Below are 26,841 nucleotides of genomic sequence, written 5' to 3' on the forward strand. Positions count from 1 at the left end.
AGCTAATATATACACTGATTCTAGGTATGCACATGGTATTGTGTTTGATTTTGGAGTAATCTGGAGAGCTAGAGGTTACATGACAGCGTCAGGACAACCTGTAAAACATACTTCTCTGATCAAACAGATCTTAGAGGCTGCACAAGAAACAAAAGAAGTAGCAGTAATCAAGGTAGCTGCACATGTGAGACTCGACACTAGGGAATCTAGGGGAAATGATAGGGCTGATAAAGCAGCCAAAGCAGCAGCTGTCAAACCCTTACAACAGGTTCATACTGTAAACCCCACAGAAAATACTGAAGATAGACTGAGACAAGCACAGGAAGATGCAGGAGAAGAGGAGAGGGACAGGTGGAAAAAGGAAGGGGCAGAAGAACAAGCGGGAATTTGGAAGAAAAATGGACTAATATGTCTACCTAGAGCCTGGTACCCGATAGTAGTTGGTGGATTACATCACCCTACGCATGTGTCTGCAAATGCAATGACACTACTGGCAAAGCAAGTCTGGTTGGCTCCAGGTTTTGGCAACTACGCAAGAGACTATTGTGCTGCATGCGCTATATGCCTGGCACATAATCCCGGACAGACAGCAAAGACCCCTATGAAGCACCATGTCCGACCTCTCTACCCGTTTCAACGATTACAAATAGACTTTATCCAGCTGCCAAAAAGTAATGGGTATGAGTATGTGTTGGTGTGTGTGGACATGTTCTCGGGGTGGCCAGAGGCCTATCCAGTTCGGAAGGCTTCAGCTAAAAACACTGCTGTAAAGCTAGTTGCCGAACTGATACCCCGTTACGGTCTCCCTGAAGTGATCGAGTCAGATAGGGGTACTCATTTCACTGGAGAAATATTTCAAAATGTACTGAAAATGTTGGGTGTTGAAAGTCAGTTACACACTCCGTATCGTCCTCAAAGTTCTGGTAAGGTAGAACGCATGAATGGAACTTTAAAATTAAAAATACAGAAAGCCATGGCTGAAACAGGAAAGCCTTGGACAGAATGCCTTCCACTGGCCCTTTACTCAATACGCAATACCCCAAGGGGTAAGACTAAACTGTCTCCATATGAAATTTTGTTTGGCAGGACTGCCAATTTAGGATGTTACTTTCCACAGCAACTTGTGTTAAATATTGAATCACTGACTTCCTATGTGCAAAATCTTCAGAAACAATTAACTAAGGTGCATGCACAAGTTTTTGCTTCCCTTCCAGATCCTGACAACACAGAAGGAAGTCACAAGTTGGAACCAGGTGATCAAGTCTATGTAAAAAGACACACCAGAAAGGCTCTTGAACCAAGATTTGACGGACCCTTCCAAGTCCTGTTGACAACACCTACATCAGTCAAGCTTGAAGGAAAGGCATCATGGATACATGCAAGCCATTGCAAAAAAGCAGTATAAGACTCATGATATTGATGTTAATAATGTTAACCACAACGAAGGCATGGGAAAGACTAAATTCTTTAGCCCCTTTGAACAATAGATTCGTACAACATCATAGAAAATTAGTGCACGACTTGTTAAACAATACACAAACCCTGACAGATTGTTGGATCTGTACCCATTCGCCGGTATCAGCCACAAGTATACCTTTTCTAGCAGTTCCCGTATCAGCAGAAGAAATATTCGCTTGGCCTAATTGTTCAGACAACCTGGCCAACAACCAAACTGGTAATACTAGGCTATGGAATACTACAATCGCCATACCAATTGTGGGATGGGTAGAATTTCCTTGGTGGCAGGGTAATCTCTCAGGGAGTAGTACACATCTACAATATTTGGCCTATAAGGGTGGGGCCTGGGTACCTAGGAATAAGACTGGATTAACTGAGTTAGGACAGGTCCCCACTGAAAATCTACAGCTCAGTTTCAGTACAACCGCCCCTCCCTCTGATGCTTTCAAACCTACAGTATTGGAAAGATACATACATAATAGAAAATGGGAACATTCTGAGTTGTTCCCCCAAAGTGATGATAACAGTTGTACAAGTAAGCTGGGGAACCTGGTTTGTAATGAATCCAATGAGTATGTCAACGGAATGCCTGTATGTGGGAATCCCGCAGCCGGGTACTGTAGCCCCTTGGGACAAAAACCCTCTTGGTGTATGCTTCAGAATGTATCTAGATTTGTGGACTTGGCTCACAGATTGGTATTGCAGCACTCAGCTTTGTGGGATCTGCCTGAGGGTACATTTTGGATATGCGGAGAAGGAGCATATAAATGGCTTCCCGTAGGTATAAAGGGTACTTGTACATTAGGACGCCTAACCCCGGCTACTTTCATAATTTCAAATAAACAAGTGAATATGCAAGCCGTGCCCAAGCACACACTGTATAAAAGAGCTGCAGATAACTCACCACGTCCCTCGGGGAGGCCACATATAGTACAAATGGGAATTCCCAACAAAATTGCTAGTACCATTTTTATTTATCCTATGTTAACACAAATGTGGGATAAATTAGTTAGAGCCACGGATTATCTAGATGATCAGATCTGGGATATATTGGATATACTAAACACTAGTATAGCTGTACAGAATCAGCTTATAATAGTCACTAACCAACATACCCTGGTATTGGATTACCTAACTGCCTCACAAGGGGGTATGTGTCAAATCATCGGACCCACCTGCTGTCATTATATAGACCCGAATAGTACTATGAGTATGACATTTAAATTAAAGGACGTACAACGACTCAGGGATCAGTATGACAAAGACAATGACCAAAATAAGGATAGCTGGTGGTCAGATACCTTTTCTTTTCTTAACCCAGCCAACTGGTTCAGAGGGATCGGTGGGTGGGTTGCCGGGATTATGCAGAGCATAATACATATAGTTATGATTATTGTAATCATATATGTGTTATTCAAGATTGTACTCAAGGGTATCTCAGTATGCACAAATAAATTTTGTGTAATAGATGCAAGAGTATAAAGTTTATTATTGCCGTACTAATTTTCTTTTATATTTTAGTATACTGCCGCATAAAGAAGAAAATGCACAAGCTTCATGCAAAAATTTATGACAAATAATAAAAGAATATGTCAAAGGGGGGAATTGTGGAGACCAGACTGAACCAAAGGATCCATTTTGTCTCCCAGATGAAATCTGCTTCTGCACAGCAAACTTGACATTTCCTTTTATAGAAGTAATCACGCGCGCATTTCTCCTTGATATTGTAGCCTTTCACCCACATACCAGATATTGTAACTTTTCACTAGTATAGATTTGCTTTGTAAGTGATTATGAAATATGAGCGCTTGTGCGCATGTCTGTAAATGCCTAACTTCTTACTATATAAAGAAGGGGCAGCGCCCAGTGAGGCAGGCGTGCTCCAGGGCTACCCCTGTTTATGAACACACAACCTTTGTGCTGCGTGTCATTTACTTGGATTCCTCAATCCAGGAAGCCAGGGACGGAAGAGGACTCAACAGTTATAATTTGAAGCCTGGTGGTTTTATGGTCGTGAAAAGCTATGTCAGAAAACACGGACTAGAACCCTTGTATGACGGTCCCTACCAAGTCCTCCTCATCACTCCTATGTCAGTAAAGCTGGAAGGAAGGCCGACGTGGATCCACGTATCGCAGTGCAAGCTGGTCAAACAGACTAGTGGCAAATAAGGGGACATAATGTTTTGGTTTTTCGTATTTCCATATAATAATATTGGTAACCGCATGGGACAGCCTAAATTCCACAACATCCTTGAATAATAAGTTTGTACAATATCATGAAAATTTAGTAGTACAGATGGGTATAGCCAATAAAATTGTCAGTTATACAAATGTGGGATAAATTGGTTAGGGCCACAGATTATCCAGATGATCAAATTTGGGATATATTGGATATACTTAATACCACTGCCTGTGATATGAATCTGTTGAAGGGTTTAAAGTCCACTGATTGCTCAGATTATGTCCCACTAATTCATGAAGCACCTAAACTAAAGGTCCCAGGAAGGATAACCGTATTAGCTGATAATTATACCTGCTATAATTCCCACGACACTACAGGTACACCAGTAGGGGTCTTCGAGACAGGTTTCTGTAAAGAGAACAATTCCCTGGATACTGACTTGCTAGCTAATCATACACAGTATATGTACGACATTTATTGGTTATGTGGAGATGGTAAGCTCCGTCCTAGGTTGCCTAATGCCTGGATAGGTCAATGCACCCTTGTTAAACTAGCCAAGAAGTTCAAGATTTTACCTTGGGATCCGGAGACACCTGATGAATATACCAGAATGAGGAGAAGTCTCGATCAGCTCCACATGAGTTATGAAGAAGATCCATTGTTATATGTCGATGGCATTGGAGTGCCAAGGGGGGTGCCTGACCAATTTAAAGCCCAGAACCAGATCTATGCTGGTTTTGCTTCTGTAATCCCACAGGTACAGATTAATAAAAATGTTGTTTGGATCAATTATATATATATTACAGTGAACAAAGGTTTGTCAATTTTACCTGTGATGCTTTCCAGGGTATAGTTGAAGAATTGGGACCTAACACTAGAATGACCCTCCAAAACCGACTAGCCCTTGATATGATCTTAGCTTAGAAAGGAGGAGTCTGTGGGATGGTGCGAGAGGAATGTTGTACCTATATCCCTCAGAACTCTGGGGTAAATGGAAAGACCATGATAGCTCTTAAGAAGATAAATGGGTTAGCAGCAGAATTAAAATCTAATGCTGGAGTAGACACATCTTTCTTTTCCGGTTGGTTGGGTGGGCTCAAAGGATTCCTTCAACAAGCTTGTCTAATACTGATTGCCCTTCTTGTAGTTGGATCGATAATCCTCTGTTGTGTTATTCCCCTGTATAAAAAGGTTATCACTGAGGCAACTCCGACTGGCACCTTCCTCAACCAAGAAGTAGACCCACCAGAGTGCGATGGCACTGATCCAGGAGAAATCCCCAAGTACGTCCCCCTCAAGAAGATAGACAATACCCCCAATTCTCAGATGATGCTAAGAGATTTAGTTTAGGGACAGTAGGAGAACTCCATGTGAAGCTAGTGAAGGGTTCAGCTGCCTGGAGGCCTCTCACAAGGGGAGAGCTTCTGAGGTGTCTGGATGAAGAAATCCACCTCCCCTTTCCCCAATCACATGGACAGTCTCAAAGGATCTTTCTTTTTAGGGAAAAACTTAGTGTTTAGGGGGGGTTGTCAAGGTGAAAATATATGTCTTTATACTCTTTTGTACTTTTATATATTCTTATGCTGTGAAACAATAAGTTTTTCCCCTTATGCTTGCTAATGCAAATGTAACTGTATTTAAGATGGCTGCCAGTATTCACATAAGTTAGAAGATATTCAAAGACTCAGAGATTAATATGATAAAGACAATGACCGTAATAAGGACAGTTGGTGGGCAGACACCTTCTCCTTTCTTAATCCAGCCAATTGGTTTGAGGGACTTGCGGCTGGATAGCTGGAATCTTACAAAGTTTGTTACATATCGCTGCCTTTATCCTTGTCATGTATGTAATACTAAAACTTGTTCTTTGGTGTATTTCTGTATGTATTAGGAAATTCTGCACTAAGACAACTAATGATGAAACCAAAAGCGTTGCCACCCCTGCTCTTCTCTACACCGATTTTACAAAGTTACCTGATGAAGATGTTGAAGCCAAGCGCATGGCTATCTTCAAAAGATCCCAACTACTGTTATCAATAATTGTTATTCGTAAATTCTAGCATACAGGGGGGACGGGTACGCCGCAACAGCCATGGCTGGTAACATGGCACCAGTCATGTGAAGACCAGTACCCCTCGAGCTTATAGCTTGGGATAGTACCTCTGATGCTGGACATTAATTAACAAAATTTATCTAGGGGGGAATGTGAAGGAACAAATTATGAAAGATTCTCCATTTTGTGCTTTGACTCCATTTTGTTGTTGGTTAAAGATAAATTCTGTTATTTACTTAGGTAGAAGGTTACTGCGGCTATGAAATAATTCTGTCCTGTTTCTCACGAAGATAACATTTTGTTATTCAGCTAGTCTATGGTTCATAATTGGTATAAAGACCTTGAGTATTCTAACTCGAGTGAGCCAGATAAGAGACTCGTGGGGGTATCGCTATACAAGACTGAGGCATCTGTTAATATGTTTTTCTATGTCAAAAAGACATGACCATATCTGTAGTTCCCATTTTTCCTGTATCCTCATGGGTTAAGTTTTTCCTGTATTCTTATAGGTTAAGAACTGTGATTGGTTGAAGTATAATTTCTATGACTATGAAAAGTCAGACAATAAAACGGGGGCCCAGAGATCTGCTCGATCCCCCACACAGAGGCACGAGTCTCCGTCTGGTCATTTTCAGTTGCCGGCAACACCCTGTAAATTAATCTGGAAATCACCGAGTCAACCGTGAAGGATCACTTTAGATCCTCCCTCAACAGGATCACATGTGCCTGGATCGCTGCAGAGCCCGTGCGCTGATGGATCACATGTGCCTGGATCGCTGCAGAGCGCGTGCGCTGACGGATCACATGTGCCTGGATCGCTGACAGATGACATGTGCCTGGATCGCTGCAGAGCGCGTGCGCTGACAGATGACATGTGCCTGGATTGCTGCAGAGCCCGTGCGCCGACGGATCACGTGTGCCTGGATCGCTGCAGAGCGCGTGCGCTGACAGACCAGATGTATATGTAATAACTGGATCGCTGCAGAGCACGGGCTCGTCACTGCTCACGCCGCGTCCCCAGCATACATCTATGGTGCTGACAGACCAGTCATGGAGACAGCAGACGCCACTCACCTTACTGCTGTATTGCTTGGCACAGTGCGGGCAGCACACCGGCGGCGTTGCAATGGTCCCAGTTAGTTGGGTATGGGTACTTAACATGGGGTCCGGCTCTCCGGGTCCCGCAGGACGCAGCTTTCGGATACTTGGAGGCAGCTCTGCTCCTGGGTGGTTCTTCAGGATGTGCGCTTTCCTCTTGCTGGCACTTTTGTAAACCTGTCCGGTAGAAAACAGCTCAGTCAGTGAGTCCCACTGCCATAAAGGGGGAGCCGGGAAGGGGGGGGGGATGGGAAGAGGGGAGATGGGAAGAGAGGGGGGAGACGGGCCGAGAGGGGGGTGGGGGTGGGACGGGCCGAGGGGGGAGACAAGCGGAGACTGGCAGGTGAGATGACATGCAGATGAGCGGAGAGAGCAGAGACTTACCTTCTCACAGTACTGACAGTAGTAGTCACGGTTGGGTTTGATAATGGGCAATGTCAGCTCAGGAACCTCTTCTATCTTCATTTCTGGATGCCTTTTTGATAAATGATTGACCTGAGGGTAAAGGAGAACGGGCAGGACTTAATGTTGTGATCGGCCTGAATCCCCCCCGGTGCCCACCAGCGAGTTATGGCGTGTCTCCTACCAACATGCCCCTTCTCCGGAAGCCCATCATACACACGCGACACTTGAACATGAAGCTTTCGTAGTCTGTGGAGGCGATGCGAGGCTTGAACGCCTTGGTGCGTCCGGTGCGGTCGGCTTTCTTGGCTTCTCTCTCGGGGTTGTGCATGCGCTGCATGTGTTCCCTCAGCTTGTCCTTTCTCTGAAATAAGCAGACATCGGATATGAGCGGCATCAGCCCATCGTGGAGTCTACAGCGGAGCGGCCACGTAAGGCCGAGAATTATCTGTAAAGTGATAATTGAATGGTCGTCTCCTTCGGGGACAAGTATAGGCGAAATTACGGTATACTGTTAGTGTCGGAAGCTGAAATCATCCAGGGATGGGGCGAGTCTCAGATCCATGCGGAAATCCAAAAGACCCAACTGGAGCCGGACAGGAGACATCACGTCTGCAGATCTCTGCCAGGCCGCGTCCTCCATGGTCAGGGATCGTGTGCAGGGATCAGCAGACGTCACCCAACACGCTCACTGCTCAATGTGGAGGTAGCGGGACAGGAGAGAACCGCTCAGGCTCGCTGATGGCACAATGACGCTGTGGAAGGCACTGTTGGGTCTTTTTCATTGTCGCCTGTTCTTTCCCAAACGGAGAATAATTTCATGCAAGCAGCGCCATACCAAAACAATTCCTGGGCGCTGCGGACACGTTTCTGATGACTCCAATCATCTATGAGCCATTACTTGGAACGTGCTGTATCCATCAGCGCACATTTCATGCAGCATATTGTAGAGAAATATGTATAGGTATGGATGTATGACTAGCAGTAATCAAGATTATGGTACCTGTTTTTATTATGTACACCCCTCCTCACATGTAAGAGCGCAATGGAATAAATGGCGCTATAATAATAAATAATAATAATCTGTCCTGAGACTGCAGGTCTCACAGAGGTCACAGCATATGTTATCTGGAGTCTCCTGTCTCCAATCTCGGCAAGGGGTCTTGTTAAGAACCAGGAAGGGGAAACCTTTAACACCATCTGGCTCTTTTGAATAGAGATGTCAATTACAGCCTGACACTATCTATGGGAAACCTTTCACAGAGAATTTCAGAGAAAATAATATATTAATTGATGGATCGTTCAAGTTACAAACCAGCAGGTATAATATTAACCTGAGAGGCTGGTCTAGAAGTTTTACCTCCAGGTTGACTCTGTAAATTAGGCCTTTACACGAAAGATATTCGCATGTGGGGGCAGCCTGGAAGCTGATGTGAGCCATTCCATATTTCTCCTTCCCCCAGGGACAGAGAATCAGAATGCAAAGTTCGATATTTCTGTAAGTTTTATCCCTTTATTTTATCACCGTTTCGCATATTTGTATACCATTTTTTATTCCCATATTTTTATACCCTTTTTATTGTAAGCACTGTACCTTTTGTATTAAAGCTTACAACTTTAATAAGTCTGAACCTTGTATGTTCTAAAGAATCCATAGCCTGAGAGTGTGTGATCCTTATGATTGGAAGATACTAGTAGTAAGATTTCTGGGACTCATCGCCCGAATATTCGGTGAGTGGTGGCAGCGTGTATGAGCGGGTGTGTGGCCTGGGTCGGTGTGCGATTTATGCTCCCATTACAGCATAGGACAGAGGCTTAATGCTGGACTAAGAGTGGGGAGATAGATTAACCCTTGCAGGTGCAACCCAAGTCACGAGCTGAGAGCGGATACGTGATGAATTAGTTACACCACGGAGTAGGGATCCGTTGAAATTGGTGGCAGAGCGGTGGGGTAGAATTATTTCTCTTAGATCATTAGTGCATGGTTTAAGCAATTTTTCCCTGTACTAAAGAATTGGTATCCTTTCCATGAGTGCTCCAGTTCTACAAGGTTGAGAGAGAGGAGGCGGAATGCTAAGCTGCTGCTGCAGAACGCCGGGATCGGGCTGAGAGAGCAGCTGCAGTACGCCAGGAGGAGAGAGAGGCTGCAGAAAGCCGGGACCGACAGGCTGAGAGAGGCTGCAGAACGCCGGAAGGACAGAGAGGCTGCAGAATGCCGGGAGGAGAGAGCTTTCCAGCTTCAGATGGCTCAACTAGAGCGGGGAATCAGTCCTCAGCCCCCTCCCAGGACATAAATCCAAGGAGACCACGTCTTGAAAACTTCCCTGTGATGGAGAAGGATACTTTCCTTCGGGGGGTTGAAAAAACCTGCAGGCAGTACCATCTACCCCGTGAGCAGTGGGCACAGTATCTAACCCCAGGGTTGAGAGGCAAAGCCCTGGATGTTTTTGCTGGCCTCCCACCAGAGCTAGATGGGAACTATGAGGCCATAAAAGAGGCCTTGATCAGGAAATGCAACCTGACACCAGAAGTGTATCGTAGAAAGTTCCGGAACCTACAACGTGGATCCACTGACAGCTATGCGGGTGTTGTGAGCACCTTGAGGACCACGTTCCACCAATGGATCAGGGGACTTTCTGTTAACAGTTTTGAGAACTTAACGGATCTTATGGTCAAGGATCCATTTCTTCACATGTGCCCTACGGATGTACGACAATTTGTGTGTGATCGGGAGCCACAAACTGCGGATCAGGCTGCAAGGATTGCGGACTGCTATGTGGCTAACAGGATGCCTGAGGTGCGGAAGCCATCGGGATTCAGCTGGAGGGGAGGTAAGCCAAACGGGGACTCTTCTCCCTGCAACAGATACGTCATGTTTTGGCGGACCGTCGGCACAAAAAAACTGTTGCATGTAACTTTTTTTGTGCGTCGTGTCCGCCATTTCTGACCACGCATGCGCGGCCGTAACTCCGCCTCCTCCTCCCCGGACCTTACAATGGGGAAGCGGATGCGTTGTAAAACTGCATCCGCTGCCCACGTTGTTCATTTTTTTCGCAGTTTGCGTCGGGCCGACGCATGGCGACGGCCCCGTACCAACACTAGTGTGAAAGTAGCCTTAATGATGATGTTAATTATGTGGTGACACTAGATGAGCATGCAAAGCGTCAGAAAGTGTTTCATGTAAATATGCTGAAGGCTCATCATGGCAGGGAGGCCTGTGTCTTACCTGTCTGTAGCCGGCCTGAAGAGGGGGAGGCTGATCTGTTACTGGATGTGGGGGCCGGGACTCAGTACATGGAGTCCCTGGAGTCAGCAGAGTGTAACCCTGAGCTATCCCACAGTCAGAGGTCTGAGCTGATGGGGGCGCTCAGCGAGTTCACCGAAGTCTTCACAGGGGAGCCTGGGAGGACACACTTAGCAGTTCACCATGTGGACACTGGTACTAATCCCCCAGTACGGCAGTCGGCACACCGTGTGTCAGCAGAGGTGAAGGCACACATGAGGGAACAGGTAGAGGAGATGCTGAAACTCAAGGCGATACAAAAATCCCAGAGTGCCTGCGCCTCGCCTGTGGTTCTTGTCCCAAAAAAGGACCGTACTACCCGGTTCTGTGTAGACTACAGGAAATTAAATGTACTGACTACATGTGAGGTCTACCCCATGCCGAGGATAGATGAGCTGTTAGAGCAGCTAGCTAAAGCATCGTACCTCACCATCATGGACCTGAGTAGGGGATACTGACAGATACCCCTGACCAGAGAAGCTCAGGAGAGGTCTGCCTTTATAACGCCATTCGGGCTGTTTGAGTTTCTGGTGATGCCCTTTGGTATGAAGAATGCCCCTGCCACCTTCCAGAGGTTGGTCAATCACTTATTGGAAGGATGTAATGGTTTTGCCGTCCCTTATCTTGATGATATAGCCATCTTTAGTGATTATTGGGAGGAACACCTCGTACATCTTTCTCAGGTGTTGCAAAAGCTTAAAACTGCAGGCACAACCCCAAGTCACGTGCTGAGAGCGGATACGTGACGAATTAGTGACACCAAGGAGTGGGGATTCGTGACATCGGTGGTGCCCGCTTCTTCTATCTGACCACTTCAATGTCATGGACACTACTGACTGCGGCATCTAAGGGCTGAAATATTCACAACCACAGTTCTGTGATCCCCGTCAGGGCAGCAGAAAGATGGTTGTATCAGAGCTGTCACCTGCCGTGTATAGAGTGAGCTGAGCACCTGGGCTCAAGCCACGCAGGCCGCGGCACAAGCCACGCAGGTCCCCAGCACGGGCCACACAGGTCCCCAGCACGGGCCACACAGGTCCCCAGCACGGGCCAAGCACACCCCCAGCATGGGCCATGCATGCCCCCAGCTCAAGCCACGCACGCCCCCAACACGGGCCATGCATGCACTGGCACAAGCCAAGCACGCCTCCAGCTCAAGCCACGCACATCTCCAGCACGGGTCACGCATGCACCGGCACAAGCCACGCAGGCCCCTGGCACTGGCCACGGACGCCCCAACCAGCACAGGCCACGCAAGCCCCCAGCACAGGCCACGCACCATAATCCACAAGTGAATATACTTGGAAGCGCCCCTCTCTGTAAATAACAAATATACTAGGCCTTCTTGTAGAGCGGTAGCTCCTGAGGGGACCCGCTGTCCTGCAGAGCAGCGCTCACCTTGAACTGCTTGCCACACGTGGAGCAGAGGAAGTCCTTGCGGTCGGAGTGCCGCAGCATGTGCAGACGCAGCTTGTCCGGCCGGCAGAAGGCTTTGTCACATTCTGTGCACTGGTAGATCTTCTCAGAGTGGAAGCTCCGCACGTGTTTCTTAACCTACAATACGTTCAGTCGTCAGCACCAGACACTACATTCTGCATCTCTGGTTATAATGTGAGATTAGAAATGCTGCAAACAGAACAAAACAAGTAAAAGAGACTGAAAATGAGAGAGAACGGGGTCTGACCTGAATGAAATCCGAGAAGCGCTTTTTGCAGGTCGGGCAGCTGAAGCAGCCGTCCACGACGTGAACAGCTACGTGGTCCTTCAGGAGATCCAGGCGGTCGAAGGATTCTGTGCAGAAGATGCAGGAGTAGGTCTTCTGGTCCAGGTGGAACTTCATGTGGTTCTCCAGGGAGCTGGTGCTGATGAAGCCCTTGTTGCAGATGTCACAGGTCAGAGGACAGTTGCCGTCGCGGCCGTGGAAGCGTAGGTGCTGGTCCAGTTTCTCCTTTTCCCTGAAGGCTTTCCCGCACTGCAGGCATTTGAATGGCCGGTAAGTCTTCCGGATAAACAGATGTTGTAGGGCCGCATTCTGCAAAAACACAAAACCATCCAGTACTGAAAACGGAGCAGGATTTCTGGTCCAGCAAAGAATGAACAGTGCAGAAGCATGGAGCCTGCAGGAGGAAAGAAATGAAGAAATGTCATGATTTGTGCTGTCGCCGTCATTACAAACAGCAGGTGAACAGGTTGTGACCTACCTGCAGCTCCAGCTGACACGTCAGCATGTGGAGAGAGAAAGACAGGTTACAGCCGTGTCTGGAGACAGTGACAGTAAGTGTTAGCTGAGGGCCGGGAACAGGACGTGATTGTGGGGTCCATGAAGTGTAGTGACCGCCGCTGCAGATAGCTGCTGACACCAGAAACACCGCCGCTGCTGATGGCTGCTGACACCAGAAACACCGCCGCTGCTGATGGCTGCCGGCACCAGAATCACCACTGCTGCAGATAGCTGCCGGCACCAGAATCACTGCCGCTGCTGATGGCTGCTGACACCAGAAACACCGCCGCTGCTGATGGCTACTGACACCAGAAACACCGCCGCTGCTGATGGCTACTGACACCAGAATCACCACTGCTGCTGATGGCTGCTGGCACCAGAATCACCACTGCTGCTAGCACCAGAATCACCACTGCTGCAGATGGCTGCTGGCACCAGAATCACCACTGCTGCAGATGGCTGCTGGCACCAGAATCACCACTGCTGCAGATAGCTGCTGGCACCAGAATCACCACTGCTGCAGATAGCTGCTGGCACCAGAATCACCACTGCTGCTGGCACCAGAATCACCACTGCTGCAGATAGCTGCTGGCACCAGAATCACCACTGCTGCAGATGGCTGCTGGCACCAGAATCACCACTGCTGCAGATGGCTGCTGGCACCAGAATCACCACTGCTGCAGATAGCTGCTGGCACCAGAATCACCACTGCTGCAGATAGCTGCTGGCACCAGAATCACCACTGCTGCAGATGGCTGCTGGCACCAGAATCACCACTGCTGCAGATGGCTGCTGGCACCAGAATCACCACTGCTGCAGATAGCTGCTGGCACCAGAATCACCACTGCTGCAGATAGCTGCTGGCACCAGAATCACCACTGCTGCAGATGGCTGCTGGCACCAGAATCACCACTGCTGCAGATGGCTGCTGGCACCAGAATCACCACTGCTGCAGATAGCTGCTGGCACCAGAATCACCACTGCTGCTGGCACCAGAATCACCGCCGCTGCTGATGGCTGCCGACACCAGAAACACCACCGCTGCTGATGGCTGCTGACACCAGAATCACCACTGCTGCTGATGGCTGCTGGCACCAGAATCACCACTGCTGCTGGCACCAGAATCACCACTGCTGCAGATGGCTGCTGGCACCAGAATCACCACTGCTGCAGATGGCTGCTGGCACCAGAATCACCACTGCTGCAGATGGCTGCTGGCACCAGAATCACCACTGCTGCAGATGGCTGCTGGCACCAGAATCACCACTGCTGCAGATAGCTGCTGGCACCAGAATCACCACTGCTGCAGATAGCTGCTGGCACCAGAATCACCACTGCTGCAGATGGCTGCTGGCACCAGAATCACCACTGCTGCAGATGGCTGCTGGCACCAGAATCACCACTGCTGCAGATAGCTGCTGGCACCAGAATCACCACTGCTGCTGGCACCAGAATCACCGCCGCTGCTGATGGCTGCCGACACCAGAAACACCACCGCTGCTGATGGCTGCTGACACCAGAATCACCACTGCTGCTGATGGCTGCTGGCACCAGAATCACCACTGCTGCAGATGGCTGCTGACACCAGAATCACCACTGCTGCAGATGGCTGCTGACACAAGAATCACCACTGCTGCTGATGGCTGCTGACACCAGAATCACCACTGCTGCTGATGGCTGCTGACACCAGAATCACCACTGCTGCTGATGGCTGCTGGCACCAGAATCACCACCGCTGCAGATGGCTGCTGACACAAGAATCACCGCCGCTGCTGATGGCTGCTGACACCAGAATTACCGCCGCTGCTGATGGCTGCTGACACTAGAATCAGGAATATAAAGTGCTTTCAAACCCTGGAAACGTAGGATTTCCAGTGTTGGGCATTTTTAGACTAAGGCCTCTTTCACACTTGCGTCGTGTGGCATCCGTCGCTTTGGGGAAAAAACGGATCCTGCAAATGTGCTCGCAGGATGCGTTTTTTGCCCATAGACTTGTATTAGGGACAGATGGCCACACGTCGCGTCCGTCGTGCAACGGATCCGTCAAGTTTTGGTGGACCGTCGGCACGAAAAAACGTTCAAGTGAACGTTTTTTCGTACGTCGTGTCCGCCATTTTCTACCGCGCATGCACGGCCGAAACTCCGCCCCTCCTCCCCGGACTTCAGAATGGGCAGCGGATGCGATGAAAAACTGCATCCGCTGCCCACGTCGTGCAATAATTTCACAACGTGCATCGGTACGTTGGCCTGACGCATAGCGACGGACCCGTACCGACGCAAGTGTGAAAGAGGCCTAAGAATCACATTGGGGAGAGCGGCTCGATCCTTCCCACATGTGGAACGGGGCAGCCATCTTTCCCAGCAGATAATGGCTGGGCTACACATATGGACAGCGGCATGTAGAGTGCACGATCTGGGGCACGCTGCCGTCATGTGCCCATTGCCCCTTCTCCGCAATGTGATTGTGCTATGGCAGCCGGGGGTCTAGCACGAGGTGGAGGAGACCCCGACAGTTACTATACACAGTAATACTGTGGTCCTGTAGTATACAGAACACGTGATCAGACCATCGCAGGTTCATACAAGATACAGAAATAAAGAGACTTTAGGATTGTGCTGACATGAGCGGAGAACGCGCGTCATACCCGGATGCGTTTGGCCCTCCGCATGTCCTCAGCCGTCAGGCTGCTCTGAGACGAGGCCGGCAGGGGCGGCTGCAGGAGATGGCTCTCGGTCTGGGGGTCCACAGTGCTCGGTGTTGGTGGGCCCAAGGATAGCCCCGTTTGGTCAAGGCCATTGATCGTGGATGGACTACTGTCCTCATACTGCGGCCGTTTACTCTCGAAATGGAGAAGGTCCTAAAGAAAAAACAACAACAATTTGCATCCAGGATCAAAGCTCCAGGGTAAGATCCACTCCGAGGGGGATATTGTGAGCAGCGGGAGAAGACCCCGGGATGTCGGAACTGGCCGCACACTGCTCTCTGCAGGGCTGGTAGATCTCACCTCTTACAAACCATCTCAAAATGAAACGACCGATTACATTTCCCGGAGTGTGATTCCACCAGTAAGACATTAAAGCATGAGCCGACGAGTGCAGGGCCAGACTACGCTGAAGCTCCGCGCACATGTGCCCCACTGTGCCAGAGGTCCGCGCACCCGTGCCCCACCGTGCCAGAGCTCCGCGCACCTGTGCCCCACCGTGCCAGAGCTCTGCACACACTCGCCCCAGCTCCACACACCCCACCGTGCCAGAGATCCACGCACATGCGCCCCACCGTGCCAGAGGACCGCGCACCCGTGCCCCACTGTGCTAGAGGTCCGCGCACCCGTGCCCCACCGTGCCAGAGCTCTGCACACACTCGCCCCAGCTCCACACACCCGCACCGTGCCAGAGCTCCACGCACACACGCCCCACAGTGCCAGAGCTCCACGCACCCGTGCCCCACCGTGCCAGAGCTCCGCGCACATGTGCCCCACCGTGTCAGAGCTCTGCACACACTCGCCCCAGCTCCACACACCCGCACCGTGCCAGAGCTCCACGCACACACGCCCCACAGTGCCAGAGCTCCACGCACCCGTGCCCACCGTGCCAGAGCTCCGCGCACATGTGCCCCACCGTGCCAGAGGTCCGCGCACCCGTGCCAGAGCTCTGCACACACTCGCCCCAGCTCCACACACCCCCACCGTGCCAGAGCTCCATGTACACACGCCCCACAGTGCCAGAGCTCCACGCACCCGTGCCCCACAGTGCCAGAGCTCCACGCACCCGTGCCCCACGCACCCGTGCCCCACAGTGCCAGAGCTCCACGCACACGCGCCCCAGTGCCAGAGCTCCGCGCACCCGTGCCCGAGCTCTGCACACCCCACCGTGCCAGAGCTCCACGTACACATGCCCCACAGTGCCAGAGCTCCACGCACACGCGTCCCACTATGAAGGAGCTTCACACACACACACTGTAGTGAAATATGTGTAGGTATGGATGTATGACTAGCAGTAATATAACATCTGTCCTGAGACTGCAGGTCTCACAGAGGTCACAGCATTTGGTATCCTGAGAAGGCAGTCTCCTGTCTCCAATCTCGTCAGGGGGTCTTGCTAAGAACCAAGAAGGGGAAACGTTTCACACCTTCTGCCTCTTTTGCAGAGAGATGTCAATTACAGCCTGACACTATCTATTTATCAGAAACCTTACACAAAGCGTTTCAGAGAAAATAATATATTCATTGATGGAGCGTTCACGGTCCAGTCACAAACCAGCAATTATAATATTATCCTGAGAGGCTGGTCTAGAAGTTTGACCTCCAGGTTGACTCGATAAATTAGGCCTTTACACTTAGAAAGATGTTCGCCTGTGGGGGCAGCCTGGAAGCTGATGTGAGCCATTCCATACTCATCCCCCCTCCAGAGACAGAGAATCAGAATGCAAAGTTCGATATTTCTGTAAGTTTTATCGCTTTAAATTTATCACTGTTTTTCCATATTTCTGTCATTTTTTATTCTCATATTTTTATACCTTTTATTGTTAGCACTGTACCTTTTCTTTCTTAAATGAGATACATTTTTATTAATTGAACATAAAACTTGATGAAACAATTCACAGATCCATAACATTGTACACTTTCCTTAATGTATAGAAATACATCACTCCTTGTATATATAGGTTCACTCATGGATAGCTTGGGCACATATTCGAGGATGGAATCCCAGCAATCATCATCAATCTCTCCCAAATCTGTCTCCCATTTCCTTTTAGCATTGATAATCTCTGAAAAAGGCCTGTAAGAGATCCCCATATAGTACGGATATTGCCCCCTTTGTACCACCATTCCCTGGAATAAACTCTAGCAGAATATCTGTTCGTATCTCTCCGGGTCGCCTTCTACATTGGGACTGAAACGCATGTTTGACTCTTCTGTACGGAGAAAGGTTCAGCTCTGGGTACAAAAATCCTTCTTGTAGCCTCTCATATGATTCAAGCTTCCCATGAAAAATCAAATGCTCCTTCCAATCACTAAACCCCTCCATATCCCAGATGGGTGAGAACTTGGTGAAGCCGTTATCCCCCCGATATGCTTCGTTATCTGCCATACCTTCTGGATAAGGTTAACAGTGGGATATTGCGACCCCAACTTTTGGAAGAGTCCTGCCTTCATACTCAACGGCAATGATTTAGTCATGGATCCGTCCCTCTTCTACCATCCCCCCATCCCTGACACTGAGCAGATAAAATATATCCGGGAATTGGGAAGTGACGACCTCTATTCATTCTTCGGCCTCTGCAACGTTTCTTGCTCAAGTCTCGACCTCTTTCCCCCTCACACTAAATCCCCGAACAGAGCCCAATCTGCACAGAGGCAGCCAGACAGGGGCATCATGCAACATACAGTCACCGTGGCATTACCATCATCCCCCACCGACAGATGCAACCTACTCCACACTGACATTTTAAGGCGTAGTCTCTGCAATAATCGACTTAAATTGCGTTCCTCAAAACTATTTAACGGATTAGCAGTGTAGATCCCCAGGTATTTACATTTTTGAACTACCTTTAATTTGGTATATGCTTCCACTTCCCCACTACAAGCATTATTGCCATCTACTGGCAGAACACACGACTTATTCCAATTGATCTTCAGTCCCGAAATTTGTCTAAAGCAATTAATTCCACTGCATTCCGCAAAGACTCCCCAGGATCTCCCAGAAAGAGCAGAATATCATCGGCATAAAGAGCCGCCCTCTCTTCACTTGACCCATAAATGAATCCTTTAATCTTCGGAGTTGCCCTTATTTTAGCAGCAAGGGCAAATAGCAGCGGGGACAGTGGACACCCGTCTTGTGCCTCTGGACAGCGAAAAACCACCCGAGAGTTGGTTATTAACCCTAATTTTAGCAGTTGGAGTGGAGTAAAGCAGCCTCACCCCCGAACAAAACACTGGGCCAAACCCTAAGGGCTCCAGCACCGACCACAGATAACTCCATTCCACACTGTCAGAGACCTTGTGGGCATCTAGAGAGAACACTTCTCTTTTACCCATATTTTCAGCCGTCATTTGCATATTTAAATACTGTCTTCTTAAATTAACCGCCGTGGACTTATTAGGCATAAAGCCCGACTGGTCAGAATGGGCCACGCTATCAATTACCCGGATCAGTCTGTTCGCCAGAGCCTTCACCAGAATCTTAATATCCGCTATCAGGAGAGAAACTGGTCTGTAAGGGTACCGTCACACAGTGCCATTTCGATCGCTACGACGGTACGATTCGTGACGTTCCAGCGATATCGTTATGATATCGCAATGTCTGACATGCAGCAGCGATCAGGGATCCTGCTGAGAATCGTACGTCGTAGCAGATCGTATGGAACTTTCTTTCGTCGCTGGATCTCCCGCTGTCATCGCTAGATCGGTGTGTGTGACACCGATCTAGCGATGCGATCTAGCGATGCGTTCGCTTGTAACCAGGGTAAACATCGGGTTCCTAAGCGCAGGGCCGCGCTTAGTAACCCGATGATTACCCTGGTTACCAGCATAAATGTAAAAAGAAAACAAACAGCACATACTTACATTCCGGTGTCCGTCAGGTCCCTCGCCGTCTGCTTCCCGCACTCACTGACTGCCGGCCGTAAAGTGAAAGCACAGCACAGCGCGCTGTGCTGTGCTTTCACTTTACGGCCGGCAGTCAGTGAGTGCGGGAAGCAGACGGCAAGGGACAGACAACGGAATGTAAGTATGTGCTGTTTTTTTTTTTTTACGCTGGTAACCAGGGTAAACATCGGGTTACTAAGCGCGGTCCTGCGCTTAGTAACCCGATGTTTACCCTGGTTACCCGGGGACCTCGGCATCGTTGGTCGCTGGAGAGCTGTCTGTGTGACAGCTCCCCAGCGACCACACTACGATTTACCTACGATCACGGCCAGGTCGTATCGCTGGTCGTGATCGTAGGTAAATCGTATAGTGTGACGGTACCCTAAGACTCCGGCAACTGAGGGTCCTTATCTGCCTTGGGGATAACCACAATAATGGCCTCCCTCATAGAAGCTGGCAGCATAGCCCTCTGCAACGACTCATTAAATACTCCCAGCATGAAGGACCATGTACATTTCAGCCGGGATGCCGTCCGCCCTCGGAGTCCTATCCCCAGCCATAGACGCCAAAGCCGTCCTCAACTCCGCTCCAGAGAGCGGCTCATCACGCCCAGCTCTGTCCATAGTTTAGGCATGTCCACCTCCCCCAAAAACCTACCTAACTCACCTTCCACATGCTGTGACCTTGATGCATAAAGCTCACAATAAAAATCTCTAAAACCTTCCAAAATGTGTTCTCCCCGTGTAACCAACGTATCATTCTCAGATTTTAACGCATATACATGTGAAGAGTCTCTCTGTGCCGATGCCACCGCTGAGAGCAGGTGACCCTCCGCGTAGAAAGCTTCCTTTAGAAATGCCCTAGACCTTTCGGCCCTGCGCATATGCAGATTATTAACCTCATCCTGAGCCGCCTTCATACGGTTTGTAGTTTCCCCTGAACAACGATTACTCAGCGCTTCCTCTGCTGCTCTCAATTCCTCCATCACTACATTGTCCGCATTCCTGGAATTAGTCTTATGCCGTGATATCTCTCTAAACAAGGTCCCTCTTAAGTATGCCTTCATAGCGTCCCACACAATATGTAATCCTGCACTTCCCTCATTAAGCCTAAAAAATCCCGCTATCTCCTCACCTATCTTCCCCATGGCCAAGATCTGCAGCCAGAAGGTGTGGATCTTCCATCCCAGCCCCACTATATTCCTTTGGTCTTCTATCTATATCGATAACACTAATGGACTGTGGTCGGATACAACTCTGGGCAGATATTCCACCTCCTGCACTAACTTATCCATTAAATCATTTCCCAACGCTACATCGATCCGAGACAAAGAGCCATTATTCCCGAGTACCAGGAAAAACAATCCTTATCACCATTTCTTGCCCTCCATAAAATGGCGCCTCATTTCCCTCCTTCCTTAGTGTAGAATGGCTCCCCTTATCGCAATGATCATTGGCAATATTATTCACATCCCCCATTATAAGGAACCCCAACCCATCTGCCCGATATCTCCAATATTTCTTCTAACTTTCTCTCAGAGAATGGCGGGGGAATATACACCGATACAATACACAAAATTCTATTAAAGATCTTACAGACTACAAATACATATTGGCCATCCTTGTCGATCACCACCTCTATTTCCTCAAACGAGGGGTGCTTGCGTGAATCAATATGGAGACGTCGAGTGATACACCTTCCTCATCCATCTCTTCTGCAATACAGCTAGTCTTTCTGTAATCAGGTGCGTTTCTTGAAGGCATATCACCGAGGGCCTATAATACATTGCAATATTGCTGTACGCCTCGTATTAGAGAGACCCCTGACATTCCAGCTCCCCCTACCTCCCATCATATTCTCCAACTACTGAAATCCGTTTTGCCTCACCAATGGTCTCCATCCTCCCCACCCCAGTCCAACTCCCCCTTTCCCCACTATGAAATCTCAACTCCACCAACTCACAGAAACCACCCGCCCCCCTCGCACCACAACTTTATCAACTCTTTGCGAATACCAAATTCACCATCTCTATAGGAGATATGGGAACGTTATACCTCAGCCCGGCATTAACATAGATCCGAAGGTTTGGACACCAAACTCTTTGTTGTAATTATCTCTCCTCCATTACATCTCTCCCGCCCACTTATAACAAAACAATCACTGCTGCGCCGCCGAACACAACTCACTCCATTTATATCACCCGTTTCCACAAATAAATCATGACCATTCAAATCTCAACCAGTTGTATATCTATAAACAGACAACTATTGAGTCCCAAACTCCTGGGACCAGCTTCAGCGGACGCTCTCCGCACCAATAGGTTTGGAATTTTGGTCCAACCAGTGTGTTGCATCCTCCGGTTTTGGAAAAAATGCACCCTGTTCATAGCCACCACCATTAGCTTGGCCGGACACATCATCGAGTAGGCCAGTCCAAGACCACGCAGCCTCCTTTCGACCTCTCCGAACTGCATCCTAAGCTTTTGAACTACAGCAGAAAAGTCAGGGTATATAGAGATCCGATTGCCGTCAATGGTTAACTCAGTCAAATTTCTGACTTTCCTAAGTAGAATGTCCCGATCACGATAGTTCAGAATTTTGGCCAGGATGGTTCTCGGGGCTGACCCATGGGGTAAACGTCTAGTTGATACTCTGTGTGCTCTTTCAACAGCAAATAACTTTGTGACACTATCTCCTCCGACCTTAGTTTTCAGCCGTGACTCAATATACTCTGTAGGGTTACTCCCCTCTGCTTTTTCAGGCACACCGATTATTCTCAAGTTATTCCCACGGGAACGATTTTTCAAATCATCCGTTTTATATTCCAGCTCTGCAATACGTTGAGCGTATTTTTTCTCTGGGGACTTCCATCCGACCTCTCCCCTGAGTCCTCTGCACCTTCAAATCCCAGCCGCATCTGAACCGCCTCCTCCGTTCTGGCAAATCTCTCCAGCTTGGAGATTACCTCCAGTTTCCTTAGGTAAGCTGCACTTGCCTTTGCCGCCTCCTCAGCATCGGTGCCATCTTGGGTCCACGTACTTCCCGCCGCCCCCGGATCCTTTTTTCTCCTGCGCATCATCTCGGGGCTGGAGATTCACACCAGCCAACTTCTCCTGCTCACTGGGTTTAATGGCACTCCAGCGGATGTACCTGATGTTCGGCAGCACCTCTATTCAGCCCTGGATATAGTAAGTGCGGCGGGAGAGATCCGACACACATCCTCTCACATCACCCGCTGCGCTGTACCTTTTCTATTAAAGGTTAAAACTTTAATAAGTCTGAACCTTGTATGCTCTAAAGAACCCATAGCCTTAGAGTGTATGATGCCGGTGATTGGCAGACAGTAGTAGTAATATTTCCGGGACTCATCCCCGTGTGTTCGGTGAGCAGGACTGCTGCTTTATAGAGCCCGCAGACACTTACCTATGCACAGTCTACTTGCAGTGGATACCGCGTAGCTGCAACAGTCCTCTGCGCGCCTTTTTCCTTTCCTTCAACGGCTGGACTGCCACATCACTTAGTGTTTTCCTAAACACTCTCCAGTTGATGCAAACTAACTGTATTGGGGCCCATTATATGGTTCACATCACCTCAGCTATATATCTAGCACACTGATGAAGGTCCACGCGGACCAAAACGTTTGTGACTACTGTATGTATATTAAATATTCCCCTTTGCATCACATTTCTGGAGTGTGCCAATCATAAATCACACACCAACCCAGGCCACACACCCGCTCATACACGCTGCCACGACTCACAGAACACACAGGCGATGAGTCCCGGACTACTACTAATACTGCCTACCACTCATAAGGGTCAAACACTTTAAGGCTATGTATTCTTTAGAACATACAAGATTCAACTGTTAAAGTTTTATGCTTTAATACAAAAGGTACAGTGCTTACAGTAAAAAAGCATATAAAAATATGGTAATAAAAAGACCTATAAATATGCAAAACAGTATAAAATAAACAGAAGAAAACTTACAGAAATAGCTAACTTGTAGTCGGCTTCTGCTCCCTGAGGTAGGATGAATATAGACTGGATCACATCAGCTCGGCTGCCCCCATTATGTGAACAATTTTTTTATGTATACAAGCCAAATTTATAGAGTCACCCTGGAGGTCAGATTTCTAGACCAGCCCCTCAAGTTGATATTCTAATTGCTTGTTTTTGATTGGACCACGGCCACGCCCCGAATGAATATATTATTTTCTCTGAGATTCTTTGTGTAAATCTTCCCACAGATAGTGTCAGGCTGTAATTGACATCTCTCTTCAAAAAGCACAACCCCCTGGTGAGATCGGAGACAGTTGACTGCCTTCTCAAGACACATGTGTTGAGACCTCCTGTGAGACCTGCAGCCTTCAGGACAGATGTTAAATTACTGATAGTCACACAATAGACCTGCACATATTTTCACTATATACATATTTCACCACAGCGCTCCACACACAAGCCCCACTACGAAGGAGCTCCACATAAGTGCCCCACTACGAGGGAGGTCCACACACGTGCCCCACTACGAAGGAGCTCCACACAAGTGCCCCATTACGAGGGAGGTCCACACACGTGCCCCTGTTGTGAATTCTGTGGCTGAATTCACTCCTGTGGTCACAAGTGGTACTGCAGCTTCTGAGCTTCCTTCCTCAGGTGTTCTGGTGAGCTCATTAGCTGCTTCGTTACTTAACTCCACCTGATGCTGCTATCCTTGCTCCTAGTCAATGTTCCAGTGTTGGATCTGAGCTTCTCCTGATTGTTCCTGTGACCTGCTGCTCTGTATAGCTAAGTGCTTTTTTGCTATTTTGTTGCCTTTTTTCTGTCCAGCTTGTCTTTTGTTTTGCTGGAAGCTCTGAGACGCAAAGGGTGTACCGCCGTGCCGTTAGTCCGGCACGGTGGGTCTTTTTTGCCCCCTTTGCGTGGGTTTTGCTTTAGGGTTTTTTGTAGACTGCAAAGTTCGCTTTACTGTCCTCGCTCTGTCTAAGAATATCGGGCCCCACTTTGCTGAATCTATTTCATCCCTACGTTTTGTCTTTTCATCTTACTCACAGTCATTATATGTGGGGGGCTGCCTTTTCCTTTGGGGTATTTCTCTGGGGGCAAGTCAGGCCTATTTTTCTATCTTCAGGCTAGCTAGTTTCTTAGGCTGTGCCGAGTTGCATAGGTAGTGGTTAGGCGCAATCCACAGCCACTTTTAGTTGTGTTTAGGATAGGATCAGGTGTGCAGTCTACAGAGTTTCCACGTCTCAGAGCTCGTTCTTTTGTTTTTGGGTATTTGTCAGATCACTGTGTGCGCTCTGATCGCTAAGCACACTGTGTCTCTGGATTGCCTTCATTACACCTTTCATTAGCAGACATAACAGTACTAGGAGCCAACTAATGATTCTCAATAGAGGGAAAGAAAAAGTTCTGACATCATTTTTTTTTTTTTTCTCTGCTCTGTGTTCACTTTTTTTTTTTTTTCCCCTAGACATTTGGGTGTTTCTGGACACAGGTGTGGACATGGATTTTCAGGGTCTGTGCTCTTCAATGGATAATCTCGTTATAAATGTACAAAAGATTCAAGATACTATTGATCAGAAATCTATGTTAGAACCAAGAATTCCTATTCCTGATTTGTTTTTTGGAGATAGAACTAAGTTTCCAAGTTTCAAAAATAATTGTAAGCTATTTCTGGCCTTGAAACCTCATTCTTCTGGTAATCCTATTCAACAGGTTTTGATTATTATTTCTTTTTTGCGCGGCGACCCTCAAGACTGGGCATTTTCTCTTGCGCCAGGAGACCCTGCATTGAGTAGTGTCGATGCGTTTTTCCTGGCACTCAGATTACTGTACGATGAGCCTAATTCAGTGGATCAGGCTGAGAAAAATTTGCTGGCTTTGTGCCAGGGTCAGGATGATATAGAAGTATATTGTCAGAAATTTAGGAAATGGTCAGTACTCACTCAGTGGAATGAATCTGCGCTGGCAGCTTTGTTCAGAAAGGGTCTCTCTGAGGCTCTTAAGGATGTCATGGTGGGATTTCCTATGCCTGCTGGTTTGAATGAGTCTTTGTCTTTAGCCATTCAGATCGGTAGACGCTTGCGCGAGCGTAAATCTGTGCACCATTTGGCGGTATTGCCTGAGGTTAAACCTGAGCCTATGCAGTGCGATAGGACTATGACCAGAGTGGAACGGCAGGAATACAGACGTCTGAATGGGCTATGTTTCTACTGTGGTGATTCCACTCATGCTATTTCTGATTGTCCTAAGCGCACTAAGCGGTCCGCTAGGTCTGCCGTCATTGGTACTGTACAGTCCAAATTCCTTCTGTCCATTACCTTGATATGCTCTTTGTCGTCGTTTTCTGTCATGGCGTTTGTGGATTCAGGCGCTGCCCTAAATTTGATGGATTTGGATTATGCTAAACGTTGTGGGTTTTTCTTGGAGCCTTTGCGGTGTCCTATTCCATTGAGAGGAATTGATGCTACGCCTTTGGCCAAGAATAAACCTCAATACTGGGCCCAGCTGACCATGTGCATGGCTCCTGCACATCAGGAAGTTATTCGCTTTCTGGTGTTGCATAATCTGCATGATGTGGTCGTGTTGGGGTTGCCATGGCTACAAACCCATAATCCAGTATTGGATTGGAATTCCATGTCGGTATCCAGCTGGGGTTGTCAGGGGGTACATGGTGATGTTCCATTTTTGTCGATTTCGTCATCCACCCCTTCTGAGGTCCCAGAGTTCTTGTCTGATTATCAGGATGTATTTGAAGAGCCCAAGTCCGATGCTCTACCTCCGCATAGGGATTGTGATTGTGCTATCAATTTGATTCCTGGTAGTAAATTCCCTAAAGGTCGATTATTTAATTTATCCGTGCCCGAACACGCCGCTATGCGCAGTTATGTGAAGGAATCCCTAGAGAAGGGACATATTCGCCCATCGTCATCACCACTGGGAGCAGGGTTCTTCTTTGTAGCCAAGAAGGATGGTTCGCTGAGACCGTGTATTGATTACCGCCTTCTTAATAAGATCACTGTTAAATTTCAGTATCCCTTGCCATTGTTATCTGACTTGTTTGCTCGGATTAAGGGGGCTAGTTGGTTCACTAAGATAGATCTTCGTGGTGCGTATAATCTGGTGAGAATCAGGCAAGGAGATGAATGGAAAACTGCATTCAATACGCCCGAGGGTCATTTTGAGTATCTAGTGATGCCGTTCGGACTTGCCAATGCTCCATCTGTGTTTCAGTCTTTTATGCATGACATCTTCCGTGAGTATCTGGATAAATTCCTGATTGTGTACTTGGATGACATTTTGATCTTCTCAGATGATTGGGAGTCTCATGTGAGGCAGGTAAGAATGGTTTTCCAGGTCCTGCGTGCTAATTCTTTGTTTGTGAAGGGATCAAAGTGTCTCTTTGGTGTGCAGAAGGTTTCATTTTTGGGATTCATCTTTTCCCCTTCTACTATCGAGATGGATCCAGTTAAGGTCCAAGCCATCCAGGATTGGATTCAGCCGACATCTCTGAAAAGTCTGCAGAAATTCCTGGGCTTTGCTAATTTTTATCGTCG

At 48.2% G+C, this 26,841-nt stretch overlaps 1 protein-coding gene across 5 annotated transcripts in view; it reads right to left on the minus strand.

Moving 5' to 3' along the window:
* Positions 1 to 26,841, minus strand: part of PRDM10 (PR/SET domain 10) — a 126,581-nt gene that overhangs the window by 18,706 nt on the left and 81,034 nt on the right. For all 5 annotated transcript variants that reach the window (XM_069741837.1, XM_069741839.1, XM_069741838.1 and 2 more), the window contains exons 12-17: positions 15,343 to 15,555; positions 12,161 to 12,508; positions 11,875 to 12,030; positions 7,378 to 7,557; positions 7,176 to 7,286; positions 6,768 to 6,968 (exon numbers count right to left, since the gene is read on the minus strand). In XM_069741837.1, coding sequence (XP_069597938.1) covers positions 6,768 to 6,968; positions 7,176 to 7,286; positions 7,378 to 7,557; positions 11,875 to 12,030; positions 12,161 to 12,508; positions 15,343 to 15,555 — 1,209 coding nt within the window. The remainder of the gene's footprint in view (positions 1 to 6,767; positions 6,969 to 7,175; positions 7,287 to 7,377; positions 7,558 to 11,874; positions 12,031 to 12,160; positions 12,509 to 15,342; positions 15,556 to 26,841) is intronic.

Source organism: Ranitomeya imitator, chromosome 10, assembly GCF_032444005.1.
Source record: "Ranitomeya imitator isolate aRanImi1 chromosome 10, aRanImi1.pri, whole genome shotgun sequence".
In the NCBI taxonomy this organism is placed as follows: domain Eukaryota; kingdom Metazoa; phylum Chordata; class Amphibia; order Anura; family Dendrobatidae; genus Ranitomeya; species Ranitomeya imitator.